This window comes from Sinohyriopsis cumingii, unplaced genomic scaffold (assembly GCF_028554795.1).
Source record: "Sinohyriopsis cumingii isolate HCF-2022 unplaced genomic scaffold, ASM2855479v2 utg001628l, whole genome shotgun sequence".
Classification (NCBI taxonomy): Eukaryota; Metazoa; Mollusca; class Bivalvia; order Unionida; family Unionidae; genus Sinohyriopsis; species Sinohyriopsis cumingii.
Window position 1 is genome coordinate 81,051 of NW_028316029.1, and position 15,939 is coordinate 96,989.

Sequence of the window (15,939 nt, forward strand, 5' to 3'; positions counted from 1 at the left end):
TCTGGAATTCACGAGATTATTTGCATTTGCATGCCTACCTACCTGTTTACACATTTGACCTGAAATAGACCTATTTAGATATAGACTAAAAGCATCATAATTAAATATACATTAACAGTTGTTTAATATCAATAATCACATTGGAAAAGAGGATAAAGATTTTTTATGAAAAAAACTGACCTCTCCCTCACCACACCTGCTTTTAGGCATGTTGGAAAAGGTGACCTAATCTGTTACTATTGACAGCAGTGTAGTTGCACAGCATGCAAGTTTCCAAAAAGAAAATCATGAAAGCTCAAAGTAGCATATAAACTAAATTGATATAAAAGACAGTCCCTAGAATATGTATGTATTGCAAGTTTTCATTATAAAGAGATATAGTATAGTCCTGCTTATAATTTGAGTCCAACTGCAAACTGCACAGACCCAGAACTGCCATCACATAATATGCTGCCAGATCTGGGTCTGTGCAATTTGTTAATAGTGATCAGTAGAACAAACAGTATAGACCCAAGTCTGCTGGTACATTATACAGTGGTAGATCAAGGTCTGTTTTGTTTGCAGTTGGACTCAACTTATAAGCAAGTATATATATGGTACATGTTTGTTTACCCTTCTTGCTTACATGCTTTTTCCTGTCTTGCCAGTACCATACAGCTGTCTTTTTAAATATTCCTGTCTAGCCAGTACCATACAGCTGTCGTTTTTAATATTCCTGTCTAGCCAGTACCATACAGCTGTCTTTTTAATGTATTTTGTGATTAATGAGAAAAGGAGGTTTTTATTTTCAATCCCTAGCAAAAATGATATTTTTACTGTACATTGAAATACTCTTGAGTACACAACACGCTATTGAGGTAGAGTCAAAAGAAACATTTATTTTGGATGTTTCAGTAGTCTATGTTGTATTGGATCATACATGCTTAGAACAGAGACTACTAAATCAATCTGATTCAGTGAAATAGATGACTATTTGAAGAGTTTCAGGAAATGTTAAATATTTTGACAGGCTTTATTTTCTCCATCTGAGATTGTTAAATAGCTAAAGTTTCTCCACCATTATAATAACAAACTTCATGGTATATCATTACAGAGGTCTGCTGCTGGGTTACAGTGTTTGGCATTAGCGCTTGGTCATAATGTCGTTCTACAATGGGACCTTAACAGTGGTTCATCGCTACAGAAATTTCACTGTGAGGAAAAGTGTATACTGTATCCTTATTGAATGGTGGTTAAATTTTTTACAACTACTACAGTTGAACTTGCTTATAATAAACCATAAAGAATCAGCAAATTTGTTCCTTAAACACAAAATTTAATACTAAAAATGGAAAACTTATTGAACTAATAAAAATAATTTAAATTAATGTATCCATGCAGCATCAGAAAAATAGCTAAATCTGAGTTTATTATAAATGGAGTCATGTCTGTTGCCAACTTTTTGTATGATCTATAACACGATGTCACAAAATATGAGTTAATCTGAAGAAAGAAATTTTTGTATTTCAAGAAAGAATCAAAACTTGAAGTAAAGGCCCTGGGTGACAGAGTGGTCTAAAATGTTTACCTTTATTGATCACTGCCATCTCACCTCAGTCTGTGTGGGTTCAAATCTTGGACTTGGCCAAAGTGGATATGTGAAAAAGCCTGCCAGAAGCTTGCCTTGGGTCAGTGGTCTTTACTGAGGCTTTCCCAGGTTCTTTCTCCACCATGTATACTGGCTGCCATGTATAGCCTATCTTGCACTGAAAAAACGGCATTAAACAAAGAAACAAAACAACAAAAACAAAACAGACAGAGATAATCTTTTCCATTAAGATCCTTGATGCATGGAGAATCCTTATTTCCATATACTCCGTCATAAAATGAATTACCAGATTAAAGTAATGTTTAATTCTGGTAAATATTTTACTTACTAATTTGTTTATGTATGTAATTTCTATCAACAACTTAAAGGTTAGAAAAAGAATGTTTTATTGTTGTCATTGAACCTGAAATAAACTGCTTCTTGTATTTTTCCATATTCTTCTCCATTAATATGAATTTAGGGCAATCAATTGTAGTGAAAACCGTCTACATGTTAAAATGCTCATTGCCATGGTTGTGGCTACTTGTACAGTGGTGATTACACAATAAATCAACTTGTACAGTTGTGATTACACAATAAATCAACTTGTACAGTGATGATTACACAATTAATCAAATGTGGCCAGCAATTGTAGTCATCACCTGAATGCTGGTTAATGAGATCCTTAACTGTGGCAGATATTGTGCCAAATTTCTGACAAATTCCTGGGATAACCTTGTCCTTGCAGCTGGAACAGTATTCAACCAAGTTGTTATCTGGTCTCCACATGGTCGTTCAAGTGAGACAGCCACTTGTGAAGTGTTCCAGAGACTTGCTGGTCACCAGGTAAATTTTAAAAGAATGCTTTCATCAGTGAGACTATTGTAAAGTTAAAAGGTTTGAATATAGTCCAAATTCCTTTGGCCTGATTTTCATTGGTAGGTGGTAATTTCATGCTAATATTGAATTATTGGGGGCACTCACCAGTTATTATGTACTTTTGAGAGAGTGACCTGTGTAAGGTGAAGTTGTTTGCATTTAAAACATGCACTGTGGAGAGAATGTTGGCATACCTTTATGCTACATTAATGTAATGTGGATGATATTTCTTTGGATTTGTACTTTTTGAAATTGTACATGATCTAAGCATACTGCTAATTGAAATGACTGCTTCCTTGTGCTAAAAAAAATCAGCCTGAATTAGTCTAAAGTACACTTTGTAGCAGCTATTCAAATAGGGAAAATGAATTTTGCCAGACTTGACAATACTAGCTTCTGAAAGTGGAATGAATGAATTACCAGATATATAAAACGTAAAATAAAGTTTTTGGCTCTTTTATATACAATTTACCTCTGAAGTTCAGGAAGTGAAAATGACTAATTGGTGCTAGCACTTTTCTGAAAGGTGCACATCTGGAGTAAGGCCAAGCTGTATACTCTATAACCCATATTACACCCATCAATCATACACCAAAATAAAGGGAATTAAAGATTCTTAAAACTATACCCAAAATATTCATGGTCTTTTTTAAATAGACAGTATAACCAGTGAGGAAAGCTGGGGAAATTCTTTTTCTTTAAAATTCTAACCCTATGCAAAATACGAAACTGTAGAGCGCCACCATTATGATATTTTCTTTTTCAGTGTTTTGTGAGGGAGAAACTTTATTGAAAATTAGTTATTATGTATGGTCTTCATAGCAGTCATGGAGAGTATCTTTTCAATATTACAGGACATTAAGAGGCATATAACCTTTTAATGCCATCTAACTTAATGAATTGTGTTGCATAAAAAGACGTTGGCTGTGTACATAACAGTTTTATCAACCTCAGTCTTCAGAGAAATCCTCTTCATATTAGCTTACTCTTTTTTTAAGCAGTAATTCCTTTCTCATTTTGTACATTTATTTCAGGGTGTCATCTTCTCTATTGACTATTGCCCAAAGTCAAAGAGAATTTGCTCTGTGTCAGATGACAGAAGTATCAGACTATACCAGCTTCATTTCCCCACAGGAAGTGATGCCCTCTCCCTCAGTGCCTGGCATTTGGTCCAGAGTTCCCTGCTACATGTCATGTATGGTCATTTTGCCAGAGTCTGGGATGTCAAGCTTCTGTCAGACAAGATCATCAGTATTGGAGAGGTGCTTGCTTTGCCTGAAGTCATTGTGTTATGAACTTTTCATATTCTAAGATTTTAGAAAATAGTGCTACTTTATATAAAGATTATCACTTTAGATAAAATGTGTCAGCAGTGTTTAGTGCAAGTCTAATTCTATCAGCAATATTTAGGGCAATTATGTTTCAATCAGCAGTGTTTAGGGCAAGTCTGTTTCTGTCAACAACATTTAGGGCAAGTCTATTTCTATCAGCAATGTTTAGGGCAATTATGTTTCAATCAGCAATGTTTAGGGCAAGTCTGTTTCTGTCAACAACATTTAGGGCAAGTCTATTTCTATCAGCAATGTTTAGGGCAAGTCTGCTTCTGTTAGCATGGTTTAGGGCAAGTCTGCTTTTATCAGCCATGTTTAGGGCAAGTCTGTTCTGTCTGCAGTGTTAGGGCAAGTCTGTTTTTTGGAAGATATGCCGTCTTATAAACTAAGCAAAATATTTTATTCTTTATTCTAGCAAGTTTCAAACTTGTTAAGATCTTCAGACCAAAATATTGACACTGTACCATGCAGTTAGGTACCTTATTTTTCTGATTATAAGAGCAGATTTTGATTATTGAGTTTTTTTTTATGGACTTACAAATAACAACAGTCTTGTCAAATTAGAGCTGTACCATTCAAAAGTATTACAACAAATTCAGTATGCTTCAGCTAGATAGTTTAACTTAGGAGGAAAATTCTTCACCATTAAAATAATCCAGTACAAAACTAAATTACAGTTTAACAAGTTGTTTTATTTGTCAGGATGCAGCTTGTTGTATTTGGAATTACAATGGTGAAATGATTAAGAAGTTTAAAGGACACAAGGTGAGTTTTCTTGAAAATCTCTCTATGAGATAGAGCAGCATTTCTGTCTATTTTATCGTTTGATATAGATTTGTATTTATTATGTACTCATTTTATATCCATTACCTTCAGATTGTCAGAATCATTCGGTATTTCTCTATACTGCATTCCTTCATACTGCATAACACGTGTCAATAAATTGTAACTTGTTATGAACTACTTTTTATTGTAAACAAACAATGTACCTTGGCAGGAACTACTTTTTATTGTTAACAAACAATGTACCTTGGTAGGAACTACTTTTTATTGTAAACAATGTATGTCATATAGCAGATGCTGGAGTTTTGATTAATTAGATTTGTCTGTGGAATCTATATGAACTATTTGAAAGTAGTGATGATAAAATGGACTATGTGGATGAGTTCATTTAGTCACAAAAGAAGCTTTAAAGCAAATCACTGAACATGGTATCCTATGATGACTTTATGACAAATATGAGACATACAGTATTGAAAGTACCATTCTGATCATTTAAAAGTTATTTTGCAGAAATGTTCATAATGATTTACAAATCAAATGGTTCAGACTATGAGTCAAGTGCTCTTGAGTCTATAAAAAAACATTATAGAAAGACATATTAAGGCCAAGGGCTATCCCATCAGTCTCAGAGACATCCCATTTTACCAGTCAGTCTTAGTACTAAATTAGAAAAATATGCAACTGAATAAGTTGGGTTTTAGTAGAAAAGCAAGAGCCACAGAACCGCTTAACCAAGATGATGCAGAAACCTATTTTCTGTTGTGCAAATTGTGCTCTCACACCACAGTTGCCATAATGGGTGAAATGAGTTCTCACAACCCATCTGCTTTACATTTTCCTTGTTTTACTTCTTTTTGAGAAAATGTTTGGATTTATAGTACAAGTCATACAGGCCATGTAGCTTGGATCCCTCCAACAAAGAGCATCCAATGACAGGGCATAAAGACATGTATCTGTAATAACAATGGCAATAAATATATTTACCTTTCTGCATCTTGAATTTTCTAAGAATGTATTTTCTTAGTTATTTCTGCAATTAAAATTGATTCACTCAGCAAAATTACACTGCAATCTAGAATACATTTCCCATATCAATAACATTCCAAAATCCCACTGATTTACAGTTATTAGTCAGACATAATATTTCTATCCACATTGATTTAGAATATTGAGTCAGGATTTAGAATATTGAGTCAGCCAGAATGTCTATCTGTCCACATTGACAGATAGACATTCTGGCTGACTAGATACTGTAACTCAGTGTGGACAGATAGATAGACATTCTGGCTGACTAGACACTGTAACTCAGTGTGGACAGATAGACATTCTGGCTGACTAGATACTGTAAATCAATGTGGACAGATAGACATTCTGGCTGACTAGATACTGTAACTCAGTGTGGACAGATAGACATTCTGGCTGACTAGACACTGTAAATCAATGTGGACAGATAGACATTCTGGCTGACTAAATACTGTAACTCAGTGTGGACAGATAGATAGACATTCTGGCTGACTAGATACTGTAACTCAGTGTTGACAGATAGACATTCTGGCTGACTAGACACTGTAAATCAGTGTGGACAGATAGACATTCTGGCTGACTAAATACTGTAACTCAGTGTGGACAGATAGATAGACATTCTGGCTGACTAGATACTGTAAATCAATGTGGACAGATAGACATTCTGGCTGACTAGATACTGTAACTCAGTGTGGACAGATAGACATTCTGGCTGACTAGACACTGTAAATCAATGTGGACAGATAGACATTCTGGCTGACTAAATACTGTAACTCAGTGTGGACAGATAGATAGACATTCTGGCTGACTAGATACTGTAAATCAATGTGGACAGATAGACATTCTGGCTGACTAAATACTGTAACTCGGTGTGGACAGATAGATATTAATTAGCCAGAATGTCTATCTGTCCACATTGATTTACAGTATCTAGTCAGTCACAGTGTCTATCTGTCCCACTGATTTACAGTATCTAGTCAGCCAGAATGTCTATCTGTCCCATTGATTTACAGCATATTTTCAGAGTTTAAATTAATTGATTATTGGACAATATATTTTGTTTATTGCAGTCTTGCTATGAAGTTAGAGCTGTTACTGTGTTTAATTGAGGTCATTGATATTCCATGCAGTAACAGTGTGGGAATAAAAAACTCGATTTGCCTAAAGTTTTTGAGCAGGAAAAAGTTATTAATATTTGTCAAAACTCCAGTCTACATCAGCCTATGTTAATTCATTAATCCCAAACAGCGAGGCATTCCCCTACAGCATAGTCTTAGAGATATCACCTAGAGCAGTGTTAGTCTTACCTATGCCTATATCCCTGAGCCAAACAGAGAGGTATTTCCTTACAGCATACTCTCAGAGATATCACCTAGAGCAGTGTTAGCCTTACCAGTGCAGGGCTCGAATTTAACACAAATTTCTTTGTAGCTAGGACTAGTATACTGAGAAATTTACTAGTCATACCAAATCTTTACTAGTCCTGTCCACAAAACAATGTCACGCACTTGTATTGAGATTAACAACAATTTTATTTCATAAGTAGCATTATCATATTGAATGTAGAAGTACAGAAGTATAAATCCTGCTTCAAATCATCAGTCACTCAATTCACATTTCTTGTTTCTCAAGATAATCTGGATCCAGTTCCAGAAAGGGATCCAGGTGTCCTTTCTCATCATCTGCCTGCACTCGGGGTCCATATGGGGTTCGTTCTGGTCTCCTTACCCGTCCTCCTAAAATATTGCAGTGCAGTGGTAATCACCTTCAGGATCCCTTTTGTCTTTTCTACATTATCAATTGCCAGGAATGATGATTTAATCTCTCCTCCTTTGCGAATTCTTAGATATACAATTTCCTCCTCCTGAATTTTACTGTCAATGCAACTGTCGCACACTACTGCAAGAAACATTGCTTCATTCACACCATCAACAAATTTCTGCCTTTCTCTTTCAGCCATGTAGAGAGTAAATGTAACAACCTGTTTATCATTCCTGTAAGTCTCTCAAACATCAACTCCTTTCATCTCATCCAGCTGACACATCCATACAAATTCAGTGAAGGGTCTTCTGTTCTTTATGATAGCATGTGCATTTTAAACAAAATTAACACACCAGTCAAACACATTCTGATTTAAACTTTCCAAGATCTTAACAGCAGACAATTCTTCTGGTAGTATCTGTATAGCTTCTATTCTCTCTGAACTCTATTTGTGTTGCCCACAGCTTTCATATACGTTTACTGATTCAATTTTAAAGTTCTAAGAACCGGCAACAAAACTGGATGTTTTCTTTGTGTTTGTTTTTGTGAATTCCATACACCAGTTACACCGCATAAAGTTCTTTTCCTTATCATAATTCAGCCATTCCCTGTCTTTTTTCCATGTCTTCTGAAACGTTCGTTTATGCTTTTCCCAATCATAAGAATTATTCCTGTCTTTTTTGTCATTTTCACTCAACTTTTGTTTTCTTCCGCTGGCTGAACACCTTCTATAAAACACCACATTTTGCCTGTTTTATAAGGAGGAAATTGTGCCTCGTGTTGAAATAAGAGATGTTACAGTATAGCTGATGCAAATTTGTTAAAGTAAGAAAAGGAATGGCACAGTGTCCTTTATATTGGAAAGTCAGATCAAGAAACACGTTTCAAAACACATGCCTTTGCCCCAATGTCCCCTAAAATTAAATGGCATCTGCCTAATAAAGACTTGACTTCAGCATATGTTCTGCAGGATCAAAGCAGTGACTATTGTGAACACTGTTATAAAATATTAGCATCAGAAGATAATGTTTGTTTCAAGTGAGCCATAAATAAACTTGCACAAACAAACATGCAGACTAATTTCTTTGAATAGTTTTTGCCGTGTTTTTTTGTGTGATGTATTGCTTTGTAGTTTATCACTGTGGTCGAGTGAATAAAGTATGATGCCCTGTCATTTTTCATTGAATTCATTATCAGTTAATTAGGATCAATTACCAAAGTTCCATTGTTAATGACGGGACCATAATTGGCACTGTTAAGCGAAATACATAAAATCGGGTGGCTTCTGACGTACGTTTCCGAGGCAGAAATTGACTTCGTCTTCTCATGCTAATATTTTATGACTGTGTTTACAATGGTCACTGGTCTGATTCTATAGAACATATGCTGAAGAAAAGTCTTTATTAGGGAATAGCATAAACAAACGCTGACTGTTGATAAACGAAACTTACTAGCCCATCGGACTATTAACATTATGAAAGTTACTAGTCCGACAGGGAACCTACTAGCCTCGGGCTAGCGGACTACCACTAACTTCGAGCCCTGTGGTGCCTGTATCCCTGAACCAAACAGCGAGGCATTCCCCTAGAGCATACTTGCAGAGAGATCACCTAGAGCAGTGTTAGCCTTACCAGTGCCTGTATCCCAGAGACCTGCTGACAGCACTTGGCTGGCAGATTTTTTACAGAGGGGGCTACTTGCAGTAGCTTTGTTGTTTTTCATTTATGTTCCTTTAATTAAGCTGATATTTGGCATAGTAGTTCTTAATAAAATTATGTGCACAATGGTGTATATATCTCTTGCTTCATATAGAAATACAGTTCATGCATAAAGGTGAAAACAAATGATGTACTTGCCAGTTTGCTTCTCTTGCCATGAATAATCCATAAAATCCATTATGAATTCACGCTGAATATTTAACACTATCAACACATGCAATTAATTCTATTTTATGTAAACAGAAATTCCACTTGTCATTAATCTTGCAAACCTAACCTCATGTGAATACTCTGTCAGAGTCTGTCAAGTAAAAGTCTACTGTCAGTGGCTGATTCTCGTCATTTTGCATCATTTTCAAAACTAAGTATTTCCACTATTTTCTGTTGTTATTGAAGTAAAGTTTTGTGTTCATTCTCTGTAAGCTAAAAATTTATGGGTTAAACTGCCTGCATTATTAGGAAATGCCTTGAAATCCACCAATGGTTTGCACTGATTTAACTTGCCATGCACCCAGTATACAAGCTAGGTCAACTGAGCCACGTTATCGTGGCACTCGGGAGATGAGGGAGGTAAAGTACTGTGAGTTATATTCTGTGGCAGCCGGGGTTAATCAGTTAACAAATTTGTTTCATTCTTCTTAAAGGAATAGATATCTGGTATAAAATTATTCAAAAAATATTTTGTAACTATATGATTTTATGTTAGATCCAGAAGCAACCATTATAACCCAATAAGGGGTGCCAAGCCGTGTAATTACCGTGACCAATTCTTAGACTTTTACCAATTTTGTTCTTCAGGGAAGAAGCATTTGGAGTTTGGCTGCAGAAAGAAATGAACTATTTGTGGTAAACAAATATTTTTATTAATCCATTCCTTATAAAATACTTTTGAATTAATTTATATAGTATTGAATAATTGAAGAAACTTTGATATTTGTAAGTAATGATTTCTAGCTTAAACCAAGAACATATATTTCCTTTGAACTATTTTTTGTTTTCTTTCCTCAGATTATTTTTAGATGGACATTAGTACTTCATACACTACTACCTCAATAACTAGTACCCTGATAATTCACAAATGCAGTTTAGGTGTACATCCATCCTTTTAATTGAAAATACTAAAATAACTGATCCCCGTTTGTTGAATGTGAAGAAAATCGCAATTAAAACTGGTATCTGAAACATTGATATATCACTAATTATTCTCATTAAAAATGGTTTATAGTACTCGGAAATTTGAATCAACATCATGAAATTCTCAGCTTTTAATGTCATAGATTTTGTTTGATTTTCTTTCCAAACAACATTCTTAGTTCACCATAAATAACAACATTCAATGAAATTTTGATCAGTGAAAATGTTATTAAGGTTTACTGGAGGCAGCACTTTTGTAAATAAATACCAATTAAATACGTTTTATCTGTTGAATGTCATGTTTTAGTTTTACCTTTTAGTTCAGTTTAAGTGTAATCATCATAAATGCAATGTGCCTGCTTGTATTCAAACAAGAAAAATGTCAATCTGCCATCACAGCTATGTCTGGGAGTGTTTTTTTGAGAACCTTGTCAAGTGTCAACTGTGTGTTGATATCTGACATCAAAACTATGTCTGGGAGTGTTTCTTTGAAATCCTTATCAAGTGTCAACTGTGTGTTGATATCTGACATCAAAGCTACGTCTGGGAGTGTTTCTTTGAGATCCTTATCAAGTGTCAACTGTGTGTTGATATCTGACATCAAAGCTATGTCTGGGAGTGTTTCTTTGAGAACCTTATCAAGTGTCAACTATGTGTTGATATCTGACATCAAAGCTATGTCTGGAAGTGTTTCTTTGAGAACCTTATCAAGTGTCAACTATGTGTTGATATCTGACATCAAAGCTGTGTCTGGGAGTGTTTCTTTGAGAACCTTATCAAGTGTCAACTGTGTGTTGATATCTGACATCACAGCTACATCAGGGAGTTTTTCTTTGAGAACCTTATCAAGTGTCAACTGTGTATTGACATGCAGCAGCATATATTTGGTTGTTGCACTGAATTATGTTGTTGTTGTTGTTGTAGGGTTTAACGCCATTTTTCGCACAAGATAGGCTGTACATGGCGGTCAGTATTAATGGTGGAGGAAGAACCCGGAAAACCCTCGGAAAGAACCACCAACCCATGAGAAGCTACTGGCAAGCTTTCTCACATAACCACATGAGCCGAATCTGGCACTGAATTAAAAACAAACCTGCATTGTATTATCACATCAGTTACTTCTAATGTATCGAATGAATTCAGATAAAGTGAGTGGAATAAAAGAAAAAGTCAAAAGGAATGCAAATCCTACCTGCGTAAGAGCTAGCAGTCTCTGTTGTGTGTCAGGTCAACACATTTTAGTTATCAGTGGAACACTGGTTCATTGTGAAGAAGCAAATTTCATAGTTTGTAGTTAACTTAAAATTACTGAATTGACACTCAGAGCTTTACTTAAGGATGAGAAGTTTTACTATTAATAATAGAAAAATAAATAAAAATCTCGATTTTGATGGTTGTTTCACAAAATAAATATACCTGGGTTTTGTAAAAATGAATCTTGTTTGACTATGAATCAGCAACAAAAAGCATTGTGGGGCCCAGAGTGGCCGAGTGGTCTAAAGTGCTCTCCGTTACAGATCACTGCCATCTCACCTCTGTCTGCATGGGTTCGAGTCTTGGATTTGGCTAATGTGGGTATGTGAGAAAGCTTGCCAGTAGCTTCTCGTGGGTTGTTGGTTCTTTCCCGGGTTCTTCCTCCACCATTAATACTGGCCACCATGTATAGCCTATCGTGTGCTAAAAAATGGCGTTAAACCCTACAACAACAACAACAAAAAGCAGTGATGTAATACAGAATGTTTTTACATATGATGGTCATTGAAATTAGTTGGAATAATGTTAACGATCTTTCAGATATCGAGTATCTTGAAAATAAAGGTAAATTATACAGAAAAGCAAACACCTCCATTAGAAAAGCTCTTTGTTGACAATTATTCCCCCCGCAATTATAAAACAAGTATATTCAGCCCTTTAACAGCTACTTTACCCCACTCCTGTCCCTCGCTGTTCTGAATGTCCAGTGTAGATGGCATCCTCCCTTATCGTTTTGAAGGTCCCCCAGTAACTCACACCCTCACTTACAGTACAGTCTATGTTTTATTTAACCCTCATTTTGCTTGAGTAATCAAGGGAGAGGTGCAGTGTGCATATGCTACTTTCTGTTCATCAGATGGCACTCTTTATGAGCATTAAATCACAAAACTAAATATACATGACACCAAATGATATTTTATTGCATGACAAGTAAGCATGCTGGATGCAGCTTACGACTTCCAAATAAATTTAGGTCATTGTTTATATTTACATTGTTGATGTCTTTACACACAATTTTAATTTCAAAGCTGAATGAAAGCTTTGATTTCTTTACCATTATTAGGTAAGAAGACAACGCATAGAAGAGATTCTATATATATTTTGTGTAATGTTAGGTTACTGGAGGTGGTGATTCCAGCATAAGGCTGTGGAAGCTGAAGAAGGAACAGAGTGAAGGCCAGTGTATGAATTCATCAAGATCAATTTGTCCACAGGTTGGTATCATGTGTTTTACTATGAAGTTCATAAAATCAATTTAGTAATTGTAAATTGAAACAGGAATTGCTGTATATTATTAAAACACACTCAGTATGGGTCAGAACAAATAAATAGGAACTTTGGATGAGTCCCAATGTACTATCAAATGGGTTTGATGTTTTGCCTATTAAAAAGGATGAAAAGTTGAGAAAAAATTAAGGGATATTCTAGTAAAATAGGCTTGAGACCCAGTGAAGGTTCTTTTAATGAGGAATATTTACCTGTAGATGCAGTTACAAATTTTACATAATTTTCATATGAATTCCAAGTATAAACCAGAGTATTGTGGCATATATTATTTTATTAGTACCTTCCATGTATAAATGGAACATCCCTAAGAATCTGTACTGTGAATAAGTACACTTTATGGTATTTATTTTTCCCCCTGGGTCATTTGGATTGTAACTCGATCATGATATAAATGAATGGAATGGTGCTATGTTGACTGGGTCATTGGTATTGTAAGCACATCATGATAGAAATGAATGGTTGTTATTGTTGTTGTTGTAGGGTTTAACGCCATTTTTCAGCACACAATAGGCTATACATGGCGGCCAGTATTAATGATGGAGGAAGAACCCGGGAAAACCTGGGAAAGAACCAACGACCCACAAGAAGCTACTGGCAAGCTTTCTCACATACCTACATTGGCCGAATCCGAGACTTGAACCCACACGGACAGAGGTGAGATGTCAGTGATCCGTAACGGAGAGCGCTTTAGATCACTCTGCCACCATATATAAATGAATGGAAGGATGCTATGTTGACTGGGTCATTGGGATTATAGCCACGTCATCATATAAATGAATGGAATGGTGCTATGTTGACTGTGTAATTGGGATTGTAACCACATCCTGATATAAATGAATGTGTTTGTGTGTGTTTGATTGGATTTTTAACGTAGCTTTAACAGTTTTTCAGTCATATCGCTATGATGTCTACAGTGTGGCAGTTTATAGTGATGTCTAGCACTGGGGCATCATGCCACAGACATGTAGCATGATGTCCCACCCAGTCACATTATCCTGACACTAGGCCAACCAGTCCTAATACTAACACATCTTAATGCTGAGCACCAAGCAAGGCAGCTGTTAGTATCATTTTTGTAAGTCTTTGGTATGACTTGGCCGGGGATCGAACCCACGACCTCCTGCATCCGAGGCAGATGCTCTAACCACTAGGCCACCGGAGCGGTTTATAAATGAATGGAAGGATGCTGTGTTGACTGGGTTGTTAAGGCTGACAAAATGTCAGGCAAGTACTCCGATGGGCAGCATATTTTCAAACAGGATTGTCACATGTGCCATTCACTTTGTATATATATGGGTAAAACATTGGATCATTCAAACAGGATTGTCACATGTGCTGTGGAGTCTGCATATATGGGTAAAACATTGGATCATTTAAACAGGATTGTCACATGTACTCTGTATATATCAGTAAAGCCTTGGATCATTCAAACATGATTGTCACATGTGCTATATACTCTGTATATGTCAGTAACACATTGGATCATTCAAGCAGGATTGTCACATGTGCTGTATACTCAGTATATATCAGTGAAACCTTGGATCATTCAAGCAGGATTGTCACATGTGCTATATACTCTGTATATATCAGTAAAACCTTGGATCATTCAAATAGGATTGTCACATGTGCTATATACTCTGTATATATCAGTAACACATAGGATCATTCAAGCAGGATTGTCACATGTGCTATATACTCTGTATATATCAGTAACACATTGGATCATTCAAGCAGGATTGTCACATGTGCTATACACTATGTATGGGTAAAACATTGGATCATTCAAATAGGATTGTCACATGTGCTGTACCAATTCAAGGCTATTGGAAACCATGCACAATATAAAGTATGTAGAAATAAAATCTTATTATCAATCATTGATTGAAAACAAAAAGAGCAACACAAATTACATCTGGAAAGTCTTCAACGAACTCACTGGAGGAACACAAAAAGATCAGACAAATAAAATTCAGTCACTTCTGGTAAATGACACCATAGTCACTGATGACACTGACATTGCAGATGTTTTCAATGTTTTTTTTCACCAACATTACCAGAAAGTTAAAAATACCAGTGATAGAAAACAACTTTAATGAACTGAAAAAGTTGTGCAGCAGCAAAATCTCTAACGAGGTATGTTTCTCTATCCCACCAGTATCAAAAAACTTTGTTAAAACATGTCTAACTGAACATGATACCAAGAAAGTTACAGGACTTGATCAGATTGGTCCACGACTCATTAAATCTTCTGCCTCTGCTACTGTAGATAGCATAACATTCATACTTAATTTAAGTATTGCAACCAAATCTGTCCCCAAAATATGGAAAACTGCAAAAGTAACTCCTATTCACAGATCTGGTTCTAAGGATGATGCTGATAACTACCGACCAATCTCAAAATTGGTTGAAAAACATGTCCATGACTCATTCATGTCATATTTAACCAAACACTTGCTGTTACACCCTAATCAATCAGGTTTTAAACAAAAACATTCATGTGAGACTGCATTGATCTCCCTAACTGATAAATGGCTTCAAGCACTTGACCAAGGTAGAATAATACGATCTGTATTTGTAGATTTCAGGAAAGCTTTTGACGTAAGAACAATTGGATGGTTTACTTCATACTTAGGCGAGAGAACACAACATGTTTACATAAACCTGGAACAGTTAGATCTGGATTACCACAAAGCTCAATTCTAGGTCCATTACTATTTATTTTATTTCTTAATGACTTACCACTTTTACTAAGAGACTCAATATCATCAACGGATCTCTATGCAGATGACACAACATTGTCAAACATCCAAAACACAAAGCATGAACTTGAAATTTCTTTACAGAATGCCCTAAACAAACGAAAACTGGTGCACATGCAATGGCATGGTGGTAAACACTAGTAAAACTAAAATATTACTTATCTCAATACAGCAAAAAAGGACAAATCTCGATAGTGATGAATTATGTCTGACATGGAAGGATAAAAATTTGCAGATGGCCTGTCATAATAGACTACTTTGTGTTTTTGTAGATAATGACCTACCATGGACTGAACATGTCAAACATATCAGTAAAAAAGTCAATTCAAGTTTATGGTTTCCCAGTAGAATAAGACATTTTCTCCCAGAAAGGCACATAAAACTATTTTATAACAGTTACATACAACCCTATTTAGAAAACTGTAATACAGTATTGTGTAATT

General features: G+C 35.6%; 1 protein-coding gene across 2 annotated transcripts in view; it reads left to right on the forward strand.

Annotated features, from left to right (window-relative positions):
- The window catches only part of LOC149771853 (tRNA (34-2'-O)-methyltransferase regulator WDR6-like), a 125,513-nt gene that overhangs the window by 14,902 nt on the left and 94,672 nt on the right, over positions 1–15,939 (forward strand). For both annotated transcript variants that reach the window (XM_089948130.1, XM_089948131.1), the window contains exons 5-10: positions 1,094–1,212; positions 2,266–2,413; positions 3,481–3,708; positions 4,480–4,542; positions 9,861–9,908; positions 12,566–12,664. In XM_089948130.1, the coding sequence (XP_089804256.1) occupies positions 1,094–1,212; positions 2,266–2,413; positions 3,481–3,708; positions 4,480–4,542; positions 9,861–9,908; positions 12,566–12,664 (705 nt within the window). The remainder of the gene's footprint in view (positions 1–1,093; positions 1,213–2,265; positions 2,414–3,480; positions 3,709–4,479; positions 4,543–9,860; positions 9,909–12,565; positions 12,665–15,939) is intronic.